The sequence below is a fragment of the Chrysemys picta genome, chromosome 1, assembly GCF_011386835.1.
Source record: "Chrysemys picta bellii isolate R12L10 chromosome 1, ASM1138683v2, whole genome shotgun sequence".
Lineage (NCBI taxonomy): Eukaryota > Metazoa > Chordata > Testudines > Emydidae > Chrysemys > Chrysemys picta.
The window spans coordinates 218,407,391-218,424,524 of NC_088791.1; the positions used below are offsets into that span (position 1 = coordinate 218,407,391).

At 40.9% G+C, this 17,134-nt stretch overlaps 1 protein-coding gene across 4 annotated transcripts in view; it reads right to left on the reverse strand.

The window, feature by feature from the left end:
• Positions 1–3,775: 3,775 nt before the first annotated feature.
• Positions 3,776–17,134, reverse strand: part of TXLNG (taxilin gamma) — a 47,068-nt gene continuing 33,709 nt past the window's right edge. For 3 of the 4 annotated variants that reach the window (XM_005287846.4, XM_024108762.3, XM_065580259.1), the window contains 5 exons: positions 16,496–16,615; positions 12,924–12,998; positions 10,273–10,365; positions 9,563–9,658; positions 3,776–7,249 (listed from right to left, as the gene is read on the reverse strand). In XM_005287846.4, the coding sequence (XP_005287903.2) occupies positions 6,932–7,249; positions 9,563–9,658; positions 10,273–10,365; positions 12,924–12,998; positions 16,496–16,615 (702 nt within the window). In that variant the 3' untranslated portion in view covers positions 3,776–6,931. The remainder of the gene's footprint in view (positions 7,250–9,562; positions 9,659–10,272; positions 10,366–12,923; positions 12,999–16,495; positions 16,616–17,134) is intronic. The other variant, XM_042840193.2, reaches the window with a different exon arrangement.

Sequence of the window (17,134 nt, forward strand, 5' to 3'; positions counted from 1 at the left end):
TCTAAATTGTAAGGAGGCTAACAAACAAGATTTTCACTTACGATCTTTTTAATGGGGCATGGATTTAGAATGGTATTGCCTTCCTCATTCATTAATTGTTTTAACCAAAGAATTAGGAGAGGGATGAGAAAATAAAAACAGTCTTTTGCCAGAACATATTTCTTATCCACTCTTGCATGTAGGCAGAATAGTAGCTGGGGTAGCAGATCTTCGCATGGTCCAGAAGGGCCTCATTGACCAGCACAGCTATTCAGGCAGCTGAGGGTGAATGAAGGATATCAAGCAGCTTATGATGAGGTTCTTCAATCTCCTCAAGAGAGATCTGCAAGGACTCAGCAATTCTCTTGACCGGATCCTGGAACGGCTTAAAATCATCCGCCAAGGATGGAGGCGGCGGCATGACAGCTTCATCTGGAGATAAAGAGAAGATGTTGGCTGGAGGAAAGACCACTTCTTTGGCTCTAGCTTCCAACTCCTCAAATGTTTCTTCTTGAGAATCAGTCTCCAAGAGAGAGCAAGCAGAGATAGGCAACCATCATCGCAAAGGGTGGTGCTCGAAGCCCTGGAAAATAGCTGGTGATAGGCTGCCCAAGGGTCCCAGTATGGCCAAGGAGGTGATGCATGAGGCATAGGAGGGGCACATATGGGTGCACATACCAGCAAGTTGATGATTGCAACCTTGTGTCATGAGTGGTCATAGACTCATCAGAGACTTCTGGAAAGGGGCCTCTCTAGGGGTGAGGAGAGCCCTGGATTGATATTTGGGAAACTGAAGCAAGGTCTTCATCAGAATCCCTTTTCTCAAACTTACTATGAAATGGTAGGGGGCCTGGAGAAATTTGAGGTGAAACTCTTGCTACCAGGTGAATTTCTGACAATCTCGACGTCCTTGGTACTGAAAATATGTCAGAGCCGAGGAGCAGAGACTCAGCCATCACAGATACAGCCAGGTCCCAGGGAAAACGAAACTCCTGTGGTACCGAGCATATTGTCGGTACCGAGCCCGTGGTCTGCACCAAGGTAATAGTGGCCGATACCATAGTCTTGTCTGCTCTGAGGGAAGTGCAGTTGCAGCCCGAGCGGGCTTCTTTGGTACAGAGGAAGGAGAGGACGAGCTCTTCTTGCCATCTCAGTCTGCTATTGATACCAGTGATTTCTCCGAGTCCGAGACTTTGCCATCTTTCAGTCTAGCAGTAGCATCAGTGGGTACCTGCTTGGAGAGTGGATGATGTTGAGGTGGCTGAAAAGACTGATGACCTTGGCCTTTGAGGTAGATTTGCTACCTTGTGAACTTGGGGCACGGTCTCTTGGAGGACTGATGAGAGGAGTCTAGTCTTCCTCTTAGATGGAGAAGTGCAGATCAGATATAGTGGAGGCAGCAGATTTGCTCAGAGACTGGTGTACAGAGAGGGTCCCTTTGCTTGGGTCAGAAGCCAGGTGTAGGAAGATCTCCATTCATGAGGAGACAAAGTTTGATCACCCTGTTTTTTCCAGCTCTAGATTTCAATGCTAGACAGAACTTACACTTCTGGGCAATACGCGATTCCCAAAAGTAATGGATGCACCAGGGACTGCCTGTCGCTTACTGGGATTTCCTCCTGGCATGACAGACAATGTTTGAAACCAGAACTGGGCATAATCTCCCAGATATTAGTACAAAGCGTTCACTAAGTATATAATTTATATATATTTATTTTAAAACTAGGAAGCTAAAGTTACTACTACATACTATTTACACTAACAACAACTAACTACAAGAAGAAGAAACCAGGACACAGTAGAAGTAATCTCAACAGGGACAACTGCCAGAGCTCTGCCTCAGTCCGAGGCAGTTGAGATGGAACTGAGGACGGTTTGCCCATCCAATGCTGTATAGCAATAGAACAGGACACGAGGCTAACTAGCACATGTGTGGGCCAAACAGACACTGCTGTGAGAAATCTCTGATCAAAGGCACAGGGGGTGCTAGCACACCTAGAGTAGAGCACCCATAGGGATGCTACTCGAAAAAGCAGCTTTCATTTACAGAATTTCCACCCTTAAATTTAACTTTGCAAAAACCAAATACATACATGTAATACTTTACAAACTCGAAGAATTCAGTGCTCTAAACTGATCCCTGATAAAGTCTTCAGTTGAAACATGGCATAGGTACCAGTTGGCAACAGTAGCATAAGCCTCCCTTCTAAATTGCCTTGTCAACATGCTGCAGCCCCCACCTGGTAATGACGACTACGCTGGGTTCTTTCCATATCCAATCAATGTTTGGCTTTTAACTCCTTTACAAGAAAGGAGTAGCAACTTTGATCACCAACCGGGACTAGATTTGAACAAGCATCTTAAACATGAATGAGATTCTATCCTATTAATATACCTGAGCCATACAGGTCTGGATTTACACAAATATTTCTGAAGATGCAGGGACCAATAAAACAGAATTTTAAGGTAGAAGTTAATTTATAAAATAGCGGAGTTGAATTTTAAAACTATATTTATTCCTTAATACATTTTGCATGCTAGGGAAACAGGTATTGACTTGATTCACACTATTTTGTTGTTGTGTGAGTGCGCCTAAGAATACTGCTTGTCTGATCAAAAGAGCATTTTTGATATGTGACAGGGATGGAATCTAATTGTTTCAGGTCTTCACTAACACTTCTGAACTGTTATTAGTGTACATTTTACAAGAGTTTCACCCAAATGTAGACATATCTGAAAAGTTTGCCTGGTCCCTTTGCAAGCCTTTCCACAGAGACCCCGGTAGCCTAGCATGAGACTTCCTGAGTATAGAGAGGTTGGGAATTTTGAAGGTACACTTCCTTGGATCCTCAAGAGCCAGCAGTCTTATTCGCACTAGAACAGTGTCCAAACAGCTTCCTGCTCCAGGAAAATCACTGAGCGAGACTTACACATTTTACACCATTCAGCAGGAGACTGCATACTACTGTGTCTGGAAAGCATCATGGACATTTTGGGTGCTATTACAATGTAATAGTCTTATTGTGCAGAAACATTCCTCTGTGTAGCTGTTGATTAAGTTTGCATAGCTTGTTATGAAAACAAACTTAAAAACTCCACCCAATCTGGGGGGCCTAAAATTCTGTTTTCTTCTTTTGTACTAGCTGGCACAAGGTGACGAGAGATGCAATCAGGCCAACCCACTCCCACAAATAGAGTAACACATAACTATTACTGTTAAAAATATTGGAATTTAGCAAAGTAATGAAAAAAGGTAACTGATGTTTGTAGTGAAGATTCAAAACCCCAAAAATTGTCCACTTCACATTCCAAGCCCCTAATTTATTCGAAACTCAGCCCATTTGTGTTCAGTGTTGAACATAACTAAGATTTCCATCAAAGAAACAGCAATTCTGTGCTCTCAAACTTCAAGACTGCTGTTTTAAATTAGCAGCTGCCATTTAACCTGAATACATTTAGGAGTGGTCTACACCTAAAACATAGGTCGACCTAGGTACAGAGATGTGAAAAATTTAGCTCCCTGTTTGACAGAGTTAGGTCAACCTAACCTCCCACTGTAGATGCAGCTACTGCCGCTCAGAGAAGTGGATTACCTGTATCAGTGGAAACACCTGTTCTGTCAACATAGGAAGCATTTATGTTACAGCAGCACAGCTAGAGTGCTGTACTCATGCTACTAGTAATTTAAAATGTCACACCTCTAAATTCTCTCCTGAAGCTCCTAACAAGTATGCCAGACAGCCCAAGTTAGGAATGAATATGTTCCAAGAATAAAAGAAAAACACAGAGTCTGATATATTAAGCATACATATTTACTTAATCTATACAGAATCGAGTAGATAAAATTTCAGATTCACATTAGTGAAAAATCCCTACAAAATGTTTTTGAAAAGCAAAACAAGACTGCCTGTTCATTTATCATTTTTTTTTTCTCATGAAAGCAGACATGGTTGTAAAAATAAAGCAGTGTGTTTAGCACAAACTAGATTTCTGCATCACTTTTTTCACAGTTATTTCCATCTACAGTCTGAAGAGGTAGTTTTTCTGCAACACCTGAGAATTAAACTGTAATATAACCAGGTGTAAGTGTAATAAAGGAAGGACAAAACAGATTGGAGAGATACAGCCCTAATGTAGTTGTGTACACTACTACACGTATTTGGGTCTTGCATCACATACAATTTAGTTTTTTTTGTTTTTTGGCAGCCTAATCATGGTAAAAATCATGGGCCCAACTAACAATTAGGTGTACACATCAGAGGCTACATAAATTTACAGCCCAGATTAAAACAGTTGTGGTTATGGAAGATACACAATGTACGTTTCCATAAAAACCCTACTGGAACCAATTTGGCTGTACAGTGGCAGTGCAACAGCCTGCTGTATGGCAGATCAGTGTGAGTGCTGGGCTTATCACTTGCATTCTTTATAGCAACACCCCTTTGGCCAGTGCCTGGAATGACATTAACTGCTTCCAGGAAGCCAAGTCCAGCCCACCTTTGCTAGAGGGAAGGTTGGTGTGATGTGGGACCTTTTCAGGGTCACACAGAGATAAGAAGAAAATCCCAGATTCCTTAAAACCCTTTACTAGTGGCATTCTGCTTCATTTACACATGCAAGCCAGTAACTACATATCGTCTGTACTGCTCTTCCATTCGTCTCACATATCTTTACAGCCCTTGTGGCAGTGTCCAAAGTTCACTCTTGACTACACATGGAACACGCATTATAAAAAGAAAGGTGGTTATAGATACAGGAGACCAAATACATTTTAAAAAGAGAAAACTGCACTTTCCACTTCACTTGTGAAATTTGTACCTTTTGCCAAGGGTATGTTGTGCTGTAACTGATACATTAAGATCTTCACTTGCCCTCAGGAAGATTATTTCACGCTCACTTAATTTATTAACTGAAGACCAGTTTTGGCAGAAATTTAAACACTTACTTCTGTTACAGTGTTTGGATTCCATGACAACAGACAACGTCAGACAAATCATTTGATGAAGCAACTTTGGAAGGATGTTTCTTCTTTCCAGTATTTTTGTTGCCATGTGGTTAACGTGATTAGTGTTTCAAAGCTGAGTCCAACCTCTCTGACTGCTCACCTCGACCTTCTCATCACTTCACCATGTGTGGACCACGAATACAAAACAGACGGTGCAAATTGTAGAGAAACTGGCCAGTTCCCAATTTATGTCACTCATTTGCTACACAATTTAAGAAATGTCAGTTTGATACAGTTTTGTTCAGTGGTATGAGCTAAAACACATTTATCAGGCTTTATACAACCTTATTCTCTTTATAAGACATCTACATTATTTTAATGTACATCATTACATCAGGGAAGGGATCAAGAGCTCAGTGCAGCCTGAACATTCAAGTAATTTAGCCACTAAACTGCCAAAAAGAACAAAGGGGGCGGGGAGGGAAGCTCATTGAAAGTTATGTGCTTGGTTCAGAAATCCCCCACTGAAGTTAAGTGCAAAGAACATTAAGTACCAGAAAAAGCTACACGTTTGTATCTCTTAAAATAAAAGTGACAGCAACTGAAACTAGAAAGCGAACATATATGGGCTAAAGTTAACAGTAGCTTGTTACTTAACACATGACCTGCCTACATTACCTGCCTTGCTAAAAATAAATGTTGGTCCCAACCTGTCCCAGTGAACAGTTCCCTTAAAAATTGGATACCCAAGTTTTCAAAATGAAACACTGTAAGGCTCACAACTGCAGTCCATTACATTTTTTTTAAATGTAATTTTTTTTTTTTTAAACTTATGGCATATTAGTTTAACATGAAACCTCTGAATTACCAATTTTACCAGGCAAGCAGTAGGTACCAGGAAGGCACTCTGTCTGCTGATCAGTGTCTTTTCAGGTTAGGTGCGTAACAAGTTAAATGTTTTACTTTGGGAATATATTTGAATCCACATGATCAAATATTAACGGTGTTCTTTACAGATCCTTAAATATATTGCATACAGTGCTAAGTAAAGAACATCCAAACCAAAGATTGATGTCTTAAGCACTGAATGCAGTAAGTATCTACAGTATAAATCTACAAGAACTCCTTGTTTTAAAATATCCAGATTTAATACAACTTCTCTAATCAGAAATAATAATTTTATGAATTCTCTGCAATGCTGAGGTTTCATGTTGAGGAACATAACACGACTAACACTTCTGCAGTTGTGTATATTCCACTACAGATAACTTCACTCCATAAACATTCATTCCTGTATGCTTTCTTTGCAAGTTAAATTGAACACATTCACAGGGAGGGCAAATATAGTCTGTCTGTGAATTAACCTTAGAGCACAACCCTGAGAAGTTTGCAAGAAAGTTGTACACCCTGTTTTACCAGCTGCAAATTAAAGTATGTATATTTGAAAGCTGTTTTTGTCATACCACAACTACACTAAAACCCTGTAAAATATTCTTGATCATATTCTGGACCCTTATTTTCATATATAATCAGGTGAGATAGTTGAAGTTCCTACTGGCCATTAGATGAATGTAGATAATTTACTGAAGAGTTTGGTAATTACAGTAGTATACCAAACCTTAGTTCAGTTAACAGAAGCAAAATGTTATTTTCAAACCAATGAAGTGACACTCCTGTCACTTTTCCCCATGAAATGTTAAATCTGTACACAAGTCTTAACTGACATGGTGAGATTTGTGTTTAGGGGAGAGGAAATGCACATGCATTCTTTATGGAAAAATATTTTTTAAAAATGAGGCAGATGTGCAACACAGTTGTGGAAAATGTATAGATTACGCTATTCAAAGCTGCTATGCAGCTTCCTGTACCACATAAGTCCAGTAGTTCTAAGAAAATACATATATGGTAGAAAAAGTAAGAAAATTTTCACCACAAAACCAATAGTTACCACCAACAGAGAAAGTTATACACAAAATATATCTCTCAATACAGTGTTTACGCTTCATTTTAGTCAACAGGAACAGAACTCGTGGAGACAGTCTTTTCAGAGCCATTTCCTTCATTTGCTGCACTTGATTCAGCATCTGATTGGATTCCTGGTTCTGTATCAGTGGAAGTTCCCAGCTCCTCATGGGAATTGAGTGTGCATGACTGCAACACCTCAACTGCTAGATCCACATCTGCTTCTTTTACAGAAACCTGTTCCTTCAGAACTTCCACCTTCTCATTCAGCTCATTCCTCTCCGTCTGAAGAGCCCTGCACAGCTTCTCCAAACGCTCCAGTTTTATTTGAAAGCCTTTGTATTCTTTGTCTCTAACTGTTTTCTGTAAGGAATAAAAAACAGATTAACCTATTGAAGTGATTTTTTGGGGGGAATTTATTTCTCTTAAAAAGGCACTACTTTGACAGGCTTAGAGATTAAAGTCTTCTCTTTAATCTCTCTAAAAGGCAGAGCATAAACAGCGTTGGTACAAATTCTCAGGCTGCCGCCAATGTTCTAAACCAGGGGTTGGCAACCTTTCAGAAGTGGTGTGCCGAGTCTTCATTTATTCACGCGGATTTTCACGTGCCAGTCATACATTTTAACGTTTTTAGAAGGTCTCTTTCCATAAGTCTTTAATATATAACTAAACTGTTGTTGTATGTAAAGTAAATAAGGTTTTTAGAATGTTTAAGAAGCTTCATTTAAAATTAAATTAAAATGCAGAGCCCCCCGGACCAGGGGCCAGGACCCGGGCAGTGTGAGTGCCGCTGAAAATCAGCTCGCGTGCTGCCTTCGGCACACGTGCCATAGGTTGCCTACCCCTGTTCTAAACCAAAGGGGGACCACATGTAGGAGGGTGACAGGTCAGTCTGATGAGATGCAACAAAGGGTACTACATACTGCCAGCTGTGACCAAGTGTTTTCTAATGTGAAAAAGAGTCCACTAGAAGCTCACAGACTAAAATCACCCAACTCGTTACCATTCAAGACTACAGTTACAGGGATATTACTTATGGAACTCAGCCAACTTTAGTGAATGGGTACCAAATATTTCTGATTTCAAAGCAGTTTGTACACAAGCATATATACATTTCTGCCATGAAATCTGGTAATAAGAGAAAGAATACTAACAGACATGGCAGAACTACACTGACCCCTAGTTGCAGCTAAGGGAGTTTTACAATTCCAAGGATTCTTCAGGATTGTCAATCTAGTACCTGTCCCAGTATTTAATAGACTCAAATAGTTTGTACAATTTTGCCACAAAATCCTACCTAATAAGCAATAGGTTAAGGATGCCAATTCCTACGTTATGCTTTTTACTGACTAGACCGGGGTAGGCAACTTTTCAGAAGTGGTGGGCCGAGTCTTCATTTATTCTCTTTAATTTAAGGTTTCGCGTGCTGGTAATACATTTTAATGTTTTTAGAAGGTCTCTTTCTATAAGTCTATATTATATAACTAAACTATTGTATGCAAAGTAAACAAGGTTTTCAAAATGTTTAAGAAGCGTCATTTAAAATTAAATTAAAATGCTGATCTTACGCCACCAGCCTGCTCAGCCCGCTTCCAGCCTGGGGTTCTGTTCACCTAGGCCTGCAGTGGGCTGAGCAGGGCGACTTGAGGTCAGGGCAGAGGGCTGGGGGGAGTGTGGAGGTGCAGGGCAGAAGGCTAGGTGTTGGGGGGAGGTCAGGACAGAGGGCCGGGGTGGGGGTGCAGGGCAGAAGGCTGGGTGTTGGGGGAGGTCAGGGCAGAGGGCAGGGTTGGGTGTGGAGGTGCAGGGCAGAGGGCTGGGTGTTGGTGGGAGGTCGGGGCAGAGGGCTGGGGGTGTGTGGGGGTGCAGGGCAGAAGGCTGGGGTGCTCAGCTCGTGGGGGTGCTCCCAGCCCCCTGCCCTGAGCAGCTCATGACAGGGGGCTGGGAGGGAAATGCCCTGTTCCACCCCCTTCCCCAAGGCCCGTCCCTACCTCTCTCTGCCTCCTCTACAGAGCAGCGAGCAGGCTGCCGCTCGGCTCTGCTCCGCTCCCCCTCGCAAGGGCCGTCACCGGCAGGGAGAGGGGGGAGGAGGAGGAGGGGCCGGAACGCACCAAGCTGTAGGAAGAAATGGGAGAGGGGGGGAGCTTGGCTGCTGCAGGACCAAGCTTCTGCCTCCTGCCCCCGCAGGGGAGAGCGGTGGGGCTGAGTGGGGCGGGGGGCCAGGACCCCCTCCCACTGCTCTCCCCGCCAGCGCAGGAGGCAGAAGCTTGGTCCTGCCGCAGCCAAGTTTCTCTCCTCCCCCTTCTTCCCCCAGCGTGGCGCTTTCCAGCCCCTCCTCCTCCGTGGGCAGCAGCGTGCCATTCAGAATCGGCACACGTGCCGTAGGTTGCCGACCCCTGGACTAGACATATGAAGATCAAATGTCATGGATAGCAATTACAAAAAACAGAATTCATTTTGTCCTTGAGAAGAAGGATGGTCAATTTACCTGGGAAAAAAGTTATTTAAAGGAGACGCACAAATTGTTAGCAATTAAAAAAAAAATTAGTGGTACAGTTTGAGTAGCTACATAGCATTTCTTGACAATCTCCAGCTATCTAGAAATGAAGGGCCATGTAGAGTCAAGCCCTGCTTGAATGTGACTACACAGTTCCTTAAACTATGAAGATTGTTACCCACCTCTTCAGCCATTTGCAGAAGAGCTTTGTTGTTGTTTTCCCATTTTGTACGCCACACTATTGTCTCTTTTTCCAGTTTTTTTATCTTCTTGGTCATCTAAAAATATAGTAAAGCTAGTTTTATAACTAGGATCAAAATAGGGGTAACCACGTATTAAAATGTTTTAGTAAGTTGCTTAAACCGTATTCTCAAAGTAACCTTATAAAATGAATTTACAGGAAAGGGTTTCATGTCAGACCTATGAAAAATTATTTAAAAATATTACTTTTAAGATTATGGTGGTTACAAAAATGATTTCCATCCTCCCTCAAAAGCTTCTATAATCATCTTTTTCATTTATAAACAAAAGTAGTTTCTAACTAAAAGTATTGCACATGACCATTTAAAAAAAAAAAAAAGCTGTTTTCTACTTCGAATATTAGCTTTTGGAATCAGAACTTGGCATGCAGTTACGCCAAGTGTTTCAGAAGACTGGATTGCATCATGTTCTTCCACAACTATGCTGATTTTTTCCTCTCTCAGTAATCAGACTGAAATCAGAGGTAGATAACTAGTTTTAATGTGCCATTTTACAGTTTTTCCAGCTACAAATACTTTTAAAATTGTACTCACCTATATACCTCTTCAGGGATTTTAAGGCCCAATAAGGAGCTGGATTTTTTTTTCTAATATTTTTCATGAAATTTTAACATCATAATTCTATAAAGTACCTTTTCCATTTCTTGTCTGAAGGTTGTAAAAAGTTCATTGCTCTTTGCCATGGTGGTCTGGAATTCTTCAAACTTATCCATATACAGAGAAAGCTTTGGGGAAAAAAATGTGGACATATTTAAACTGTATAGCAATGTTACCACACAAGCAATGTTTATTAAGGTACATCAGAAATTTCAGCTAATAGTAATGCAACAAAGATAAGAGAATAATGTTTACGTTCCCCCTCTAATCTATCAGGTAAATTTTCACCTACAGCATGTGTAGATGACTGTATAAAAATAGATGGTTACTCAAATTGTGCATGGATGCTGAGCTAGGGCTATCTTTATAAAGCAACAGATTATATTCTAACAAAAGTTCAGCATTAAGACATGGGTTGTTATCTCAGTTAAATAAAAGTTTGAAAGAGGTGTATTTCTAACTATGCACAAATAAAGGTAACAGCTACAATTTGAAAAATTAAGCACAAATTTAGGTGTAAATATGTAATTTAAAAACTATTAAGATACAAAATATTAAACAAGGCAAGGATTAAAATACCAAAGCAAATTAGGATCAGATGAATAATAAAAGCTGAAGTAGTCATAGGTGTGGGATTTAGTAACAAAATGCAAATTCTACATGTGTAATAGTGAGATTGGATTTGAAGTGACATCCACCTCTGAGGCTCTCAACCACATGGTCTTGCTACTATTTCAAAGACATGGCTAAGAAACAACTACAGCCCTGATCCTACAAACATAAATCGAAGTGGGGACTTGTTTGGGGCCTAAATTATCCTAACAAATTTTCACCGTGAGTAGGAACTCCAAGGAAGTGGAGATCTGATAGGGAATAAACAAGCCTTTTAATATCCTTGTTGACACATCTTATAAGAGACCAACTGGGCAAGGGAACTAACGATTATTTGGTAAGGACAGTGAAGTAGCCTCATCCGTGGAATTTCTAGTAAACACAACATTTTATCCAGAGGACAGATATTTGAATCTGCTGTTATACGAATAGGCAAATTAGGAGTACCACAGCCATTATTAGCAGCTTCCCACTTAACCTGAAAAAACTTTAAAGCAGCAAATAGAACTCCCTCTCAATTCTCTTCCAGTCAAATCTTATCACAGCTGGGGCATAATTTGCAAATTTTAGGCTGGTAGAGGCATGATCATATAATTTCAAGCACAGGGACTGAATACACAAAACACATTCCCTCTCCAATTTTGCAGAAGGGTCCCATCAGGAATTTGTCCAGATCAGCATTTCTTAACTGGTTGGTGGTCACGGGGGGAGGAGGGGGGGTTGTTGGGGGGGGGAAGGAGGAGGGAGAGAGAATCACAAAAGGTAACCTCCCCAAGGGTGGCCATAAGGTGATCCTCCCCCAGTCTCCACAAACCCTTATCCTTCAAGGTCAAGTGTTCTCTATTAACCCTTTGAAATATACACAGAAATAAATTATATGGGTTTATCAAGGATACATTTTTTGCTTTCACTTTTATAGTGAGCATAAGGATGTTGCAAATTTTTTTTTGACTTTGCGTAAGGGGTGGCCAACCTGAGAAATGTTGAGAAACACTGGCCTGGCCTAGAGCTAAACAAATCCAGTTTGAAAGAATCAGATTCTGTAGGGAAAACCTGAGTTAGAACTCTGTGAATTAAAGGTAGGGATAAGTGCAGGGGTGTGTATGAAAATCTGAGAAAGGAGAATCAGGATAAGGTAGATGTGGAAAGGGGCATAAACAAAAGACCACAGGAAGACTGTCTTAGGAGCTTATTTTGTATTAACAGGAGAAGCAGGGAGCAATGTGGGTTCTGGAGAGACCAGAGGAGCTAGAAGTGGTGGCTGTAGTAATCATGCTGAAAGAATGCTTGGACAGGAGGATTAGCATTATGGATAGAGAGAAGATTCAATTTTAGATATATTATGAAGGAAGCAGCACCAGGATTTGCACCCAGCCTAAGTGCATATGAGGCAAAAGAAGGCAAAGTCAACCTGAACCCCAGGGTTACAGGGCCTTAGTGACTGCAAGGATCAATAAGTTCTATAGTAAACTTTGTTGATTCATTACTGACTACCCTCCATCTCTTTCAGAATGACATGATGTTAACAAGGATTGGGCCACAAGTCATTATGGAAAGAGAAGGGACCTAGCTCCTTTTCCAGTCAGAGGGCACTGTGTGGGTCCAGAATGACCAGGAAAAAAGGATGTGACATCCTGGGGAAGAGAATCACCCACAGGGAAAAAGAGAGGTGTTGTGAAATAGCCAGCAGGGTGGAGGCCACAGATAGGACAGTCCTTAGACATTCAGATATTCAAGTCTTAGCACAATGGATGCAGCATTCTTTTAAATTAATGAAACAATCTTAGCCGTTCAGCATCTATCACTTTCCAGGATTGTGGAGGGAATTGGGAGCCTCAAATAGCAATTTCAAGAAAATATTTTTAACTAATATCTCCAACGTACATATAGCGAGAAGTGTTTATTGAACAGACAACTGTTACCAATTAAAGTTTCCATAAAAATTCAATGTTTCCATTAATGAAAGTTTAATTTGCAATTTTTTGTATTTCCTCAAATGTCAAGTTTGAGTCAAAACCATAAGCATCTATTGATATTGTCATTGTGGATCATCTGTATCGAACAGTACAGTTACCTGCTGTTTTAGTTGGGCTTCCTGCTGCTTCATCTGCTCACATTTGTGTCTGGATTCAGTGGCTTCTTTTAATAGCTAAAAAGTGGAGAAAATGGTACTGTATTATCGCACATTATATAGACGGGCAAAATTTTAAGGATAATGTAAATGGGAACAAACAGTTACTCACCTTCTTGTAGCTGTTTTTCGAGATGTGGTGCATATGTCTATTAAATTAGGGGTGTGTGCCTCGTGCACCAGTGCTGGAAAGTTTTCCCTAGTGGCACCCACAGGGCTGGCCAAGTCTGCAGCCAGGCATCCCTTGAGCTGCAAGCACGAAGTATATAAAGGGAAGAACTGCACCACCCACCCTTCGGTTTCTTTGTACCAGAATCTTAGATGAGAGACTCTAATGCGTTGGGGAAGGAGGGTGGGTTGCATAAAGGACATATGCAGCACATCTCGAAGAACAGTTACGAGAAGGAGAGTAACCATTTCTTCTTTGAGTAATTGCATATGTCCATCACACTAGATGACTCCCAAGCTGTTTTCAATGGAGCTGTGGGCTAGGAGTCTGATCGGAAGATGGACTACAGGACTCTTCCTCCCATTCACATATTTCCTTGATGCAACAGTAACTCTAATGTTTAGCAAATGTGTGGACTCAAGACAACTTTGTCCCTATTGTAGACATCTGCAAAGCGGCAATTTCCCAGAAATACAGTGGAGGCTTAGTGGACTCTGATTGAATGCACAGACAGCTTCTCTGGGGGCATCCTGGGCAACACAGCTGGTGATCCACTTAGAAAGCCATTGCACTGTTACAGGATGCCCCCTCGTTTGTTCTTGATAGAAAACAAACAGTTGGGAAATGGACCTGAAAGGGCTTCCTAGCGATTGGTACCATGATCTGACGTGGAGCCATTACCAGTGGTCTTGGAACAGACACTGAGAAAAGCAATACAGGACTTAAGGTCACAGGCATCATAACATATCCCAAAGCGTGCACCATGTGTACTGGTTCTGGAAGGACACTCAATCTGGATGATCAGTGACGGTGGTACTGAGCGGTTCAGCAGATCTTTAGCAAGCTTCGTATGCCTCTGAAGTGGTCTGTACCGAAAGGGGTCTTTGCCCCGCTGCAAGCAGGGGCAATGGTTCCACCATATGTACCAATAAAGTAGCCAGTATTGACGGTCCTGGACGTGGATCCACAGCTCTACTTTAGAAGAGCCACTAAACTGTGGTACTGGGGAGTGGTGGGCTGAAGGGCATGCTCTACCTACGGTACCAGAGTGGCTTAAGCTCTGCAACTAAGGAATTCTATATGGAGGACTTTGATGAAGACAAAACAGTCCCCTTACAATGCTCAGAGCATTTATGTTTCTTTGAGGACTGCTGTGGTGAGGGAGATTTTCTTTTGTCTCGGTCCACAGGTATGGCTGGGGGAGCACATGTGAAAAGCGTGGTCAAGGAACTCCCTTGGTCAGATTCTGATGCTGGGCAAAGAGCAGCCCCTATGAGGACGTATGAGAATCTTCTCTTTGTTCTATTGTTCTGGTCTTGAAGCCTTGGAAGACTGCTCACCTGTCACCTAAACACTTCAAACAGTGAGAGCGAGGATCACTCACAGGAACTGGTTTGTGACACCCAGAGCAAGGCTTGAAGCCAGGGCACTTTGGCATAGTCTCCCCTGGTACCAAGTCGAGCCTGGAGCTGAATCCTGACAATAAGGAAGAGAAAAAAAGAAGAGGGGTTCCAAAGGACCATAACGAGTATCACTGTTAAGTACAGCTAGGCAACTATTAGCTATAAATACCAGGAGGAATGAGCTGCCAGCATGCTTCAACCATGGATAGTAGGAACCAAAGAATAGGCAAGGCAGCTCTGCCTTTTATACCCTCGGCTCAGAGCATGAGGGACACCATGGCACTGGCATGGCTGCCCCTCTGGGTGGGTACTGGTAGGGAAAACTCTCCAGCATATCTGCACAAGGTGTGCATGCACCTAGTGTAATAGACATATGCAATCATTTGAAGAACAATGGCTTGATACAAAGTAATATAAAAGAGAAAGTTTGATTTACCATGAAACTTCATACAGTTGAACATGTTCTTGCCTACTCTTGTATTAAATGGTTAAAAAATTAATTTGTTAAAGAACAAAATAGGTAAAAATTGTGCCAGATTACTTATCATTGTGTTCTCCCGTCTGTCACAAATTAATAGTTCTTAGCTGATATTTTAAAACCATTTACTGATATACTGAAATTGATTTTATTACACGGGAAAATCTCTCAAACAGTTGGGAAAATTCAGTTTGTGTTTGCATTCTGGTAGAACACTTACGTGTTAAATGATATGCAGAAGTACAATAAAAAGCTATTTTACTACAAAAATATATGAATGCCCAAGCGTGGAAAAAATGTTATGTAGTACAATTAGCTTCACACTTGTGATGTTCTCCTGTCATGTATGTTAAAGAAGTTATTGTCGAAGCAGTCCAGTCTTTGCAGATTGTCTTATATGAAACAAAACTATGCCAGTAACATTAACGACTGCTGTACGTAAAGCAGTAATACTGAAGAGAGAAAGTGTAGTGATATCAAAGTGGGAGAGTTTTTGTCAAACTTGGCTAAAATTTAAACTTTCTAAAAATCTACTTTGTCTAATTTAAAATCAGGAGATTATCAGTATGTCTTAGCTTTTAGAAAAGAGAAGATTCACACACCTGTACTTCTAAGCAAGAATTCTTCACCAAAACAGTGTGGTATCCTCTATCTTTAAATCTCAGTCTTCAAAGATTGGTGAACATGGCCAGAAGTTACTTGATTTTTTTGACCCCTCCATCCCAAATCACACAAATACTCATTCTCAATGAAGACTATATTCATGCCAATTTTGAAACTTCAAGTTTTTTTTCTATACCCTATCTATAAACACATAATAAAAACAAATAGAAGACATAGCCCTCTCCCCAACACCTTGTAAGATTTTGTTCAAATTCTGGAAACAAAGTCACTACTTTGGGTGGAGGGGAGTGAATATTTAGGGCCTGAGCCAAAGACTCTAACTGACTTTAAAAAGGCTTTGGATCAGGCCTATAATGCCTAAAGCCATTTCATCACCAGGAGGGCACGTTTTCAATTGAAGACTTCAGTGTTACGTAGTTTCCACCCAAGCTGCTACTGCTTGGAAGAATGCAAGTAAAAATTCTTAGTTTTACAGTCTCATGTGCTCAGAAAACACTGGGCACACACTTCCTGGTAACAGCAATTGCTCTTAAAGGTGCTTACATTATTTCTGCTTTCACCCTCTTTCTGCCTCACATTTCTTATAGCATAGCTGACCAAATTCAGGCATCAGAAGAACAAGGAAGTGTGCTGCAAAAAAGCTGCAGCTGCATGCACATTATTTGTTTGCACCTGTATAGATGTATATTGCAGATACAATTCAGATTCCTTTTAATTTATTTAAGCCATTTGGATCTTAGTATCTTATAGAAAAGCCCTTAGCCCTATCTTAGCCCTAAATATGCTGCCCCTTCAGTTGCTGTGTTTTTTGTTTTTTAAAGTAAGCTCAGAAGCAACTTACAAACTCCCTCTCTCTCTGATGTTTTTCCTCGGCTTCTTTTATAAGTTGTGTTGTTTGCTGAAGTTTGGCATCCACCAGTTGTTGCTGTAATTCTTTATGCTTGAACACTTTGTCAATATGCTAAGGAAAAAGTAAAACCTGACAGTGTAATATGAGCAGTACATAGTTAAACCAACATAAAAGATATTTTAATGGAAAAAAAAAAAAGTTTTAAAAACAGTATTAGTATTCAAGCCTGGTGATCCAATGGTCAGGGTTGCCTGACCATTGGATCACAATATATGTGGTGTTTTTCTTTAAGCCCAACCTCCAGAGTCAAGTGAATACAGGAGAATTTGAACTTTCATTTAAAAAAGTTTCTGCCCCTCACAGTCGATGAGAGAAGCATGAAAACATGATCCAACCATGTTTTTCTTAAAAAACAGAAAGTAAATGCAAAGAATTGCAAACTGTGGCCTACAAACAGCTGATTGGTCACATCTCATTACCAGCTGTTAAATAGCACTAAATTACATTAACTTCCTAGTTTTCCTTTTCCACAAACAATTGCTCTGGTTGCCACAGGAGGTGATCATGAATGAGAGGGGAGAGAAGTTGTTCATGACAACCTAAGTATTAGAAAACAATCCACACTATGAA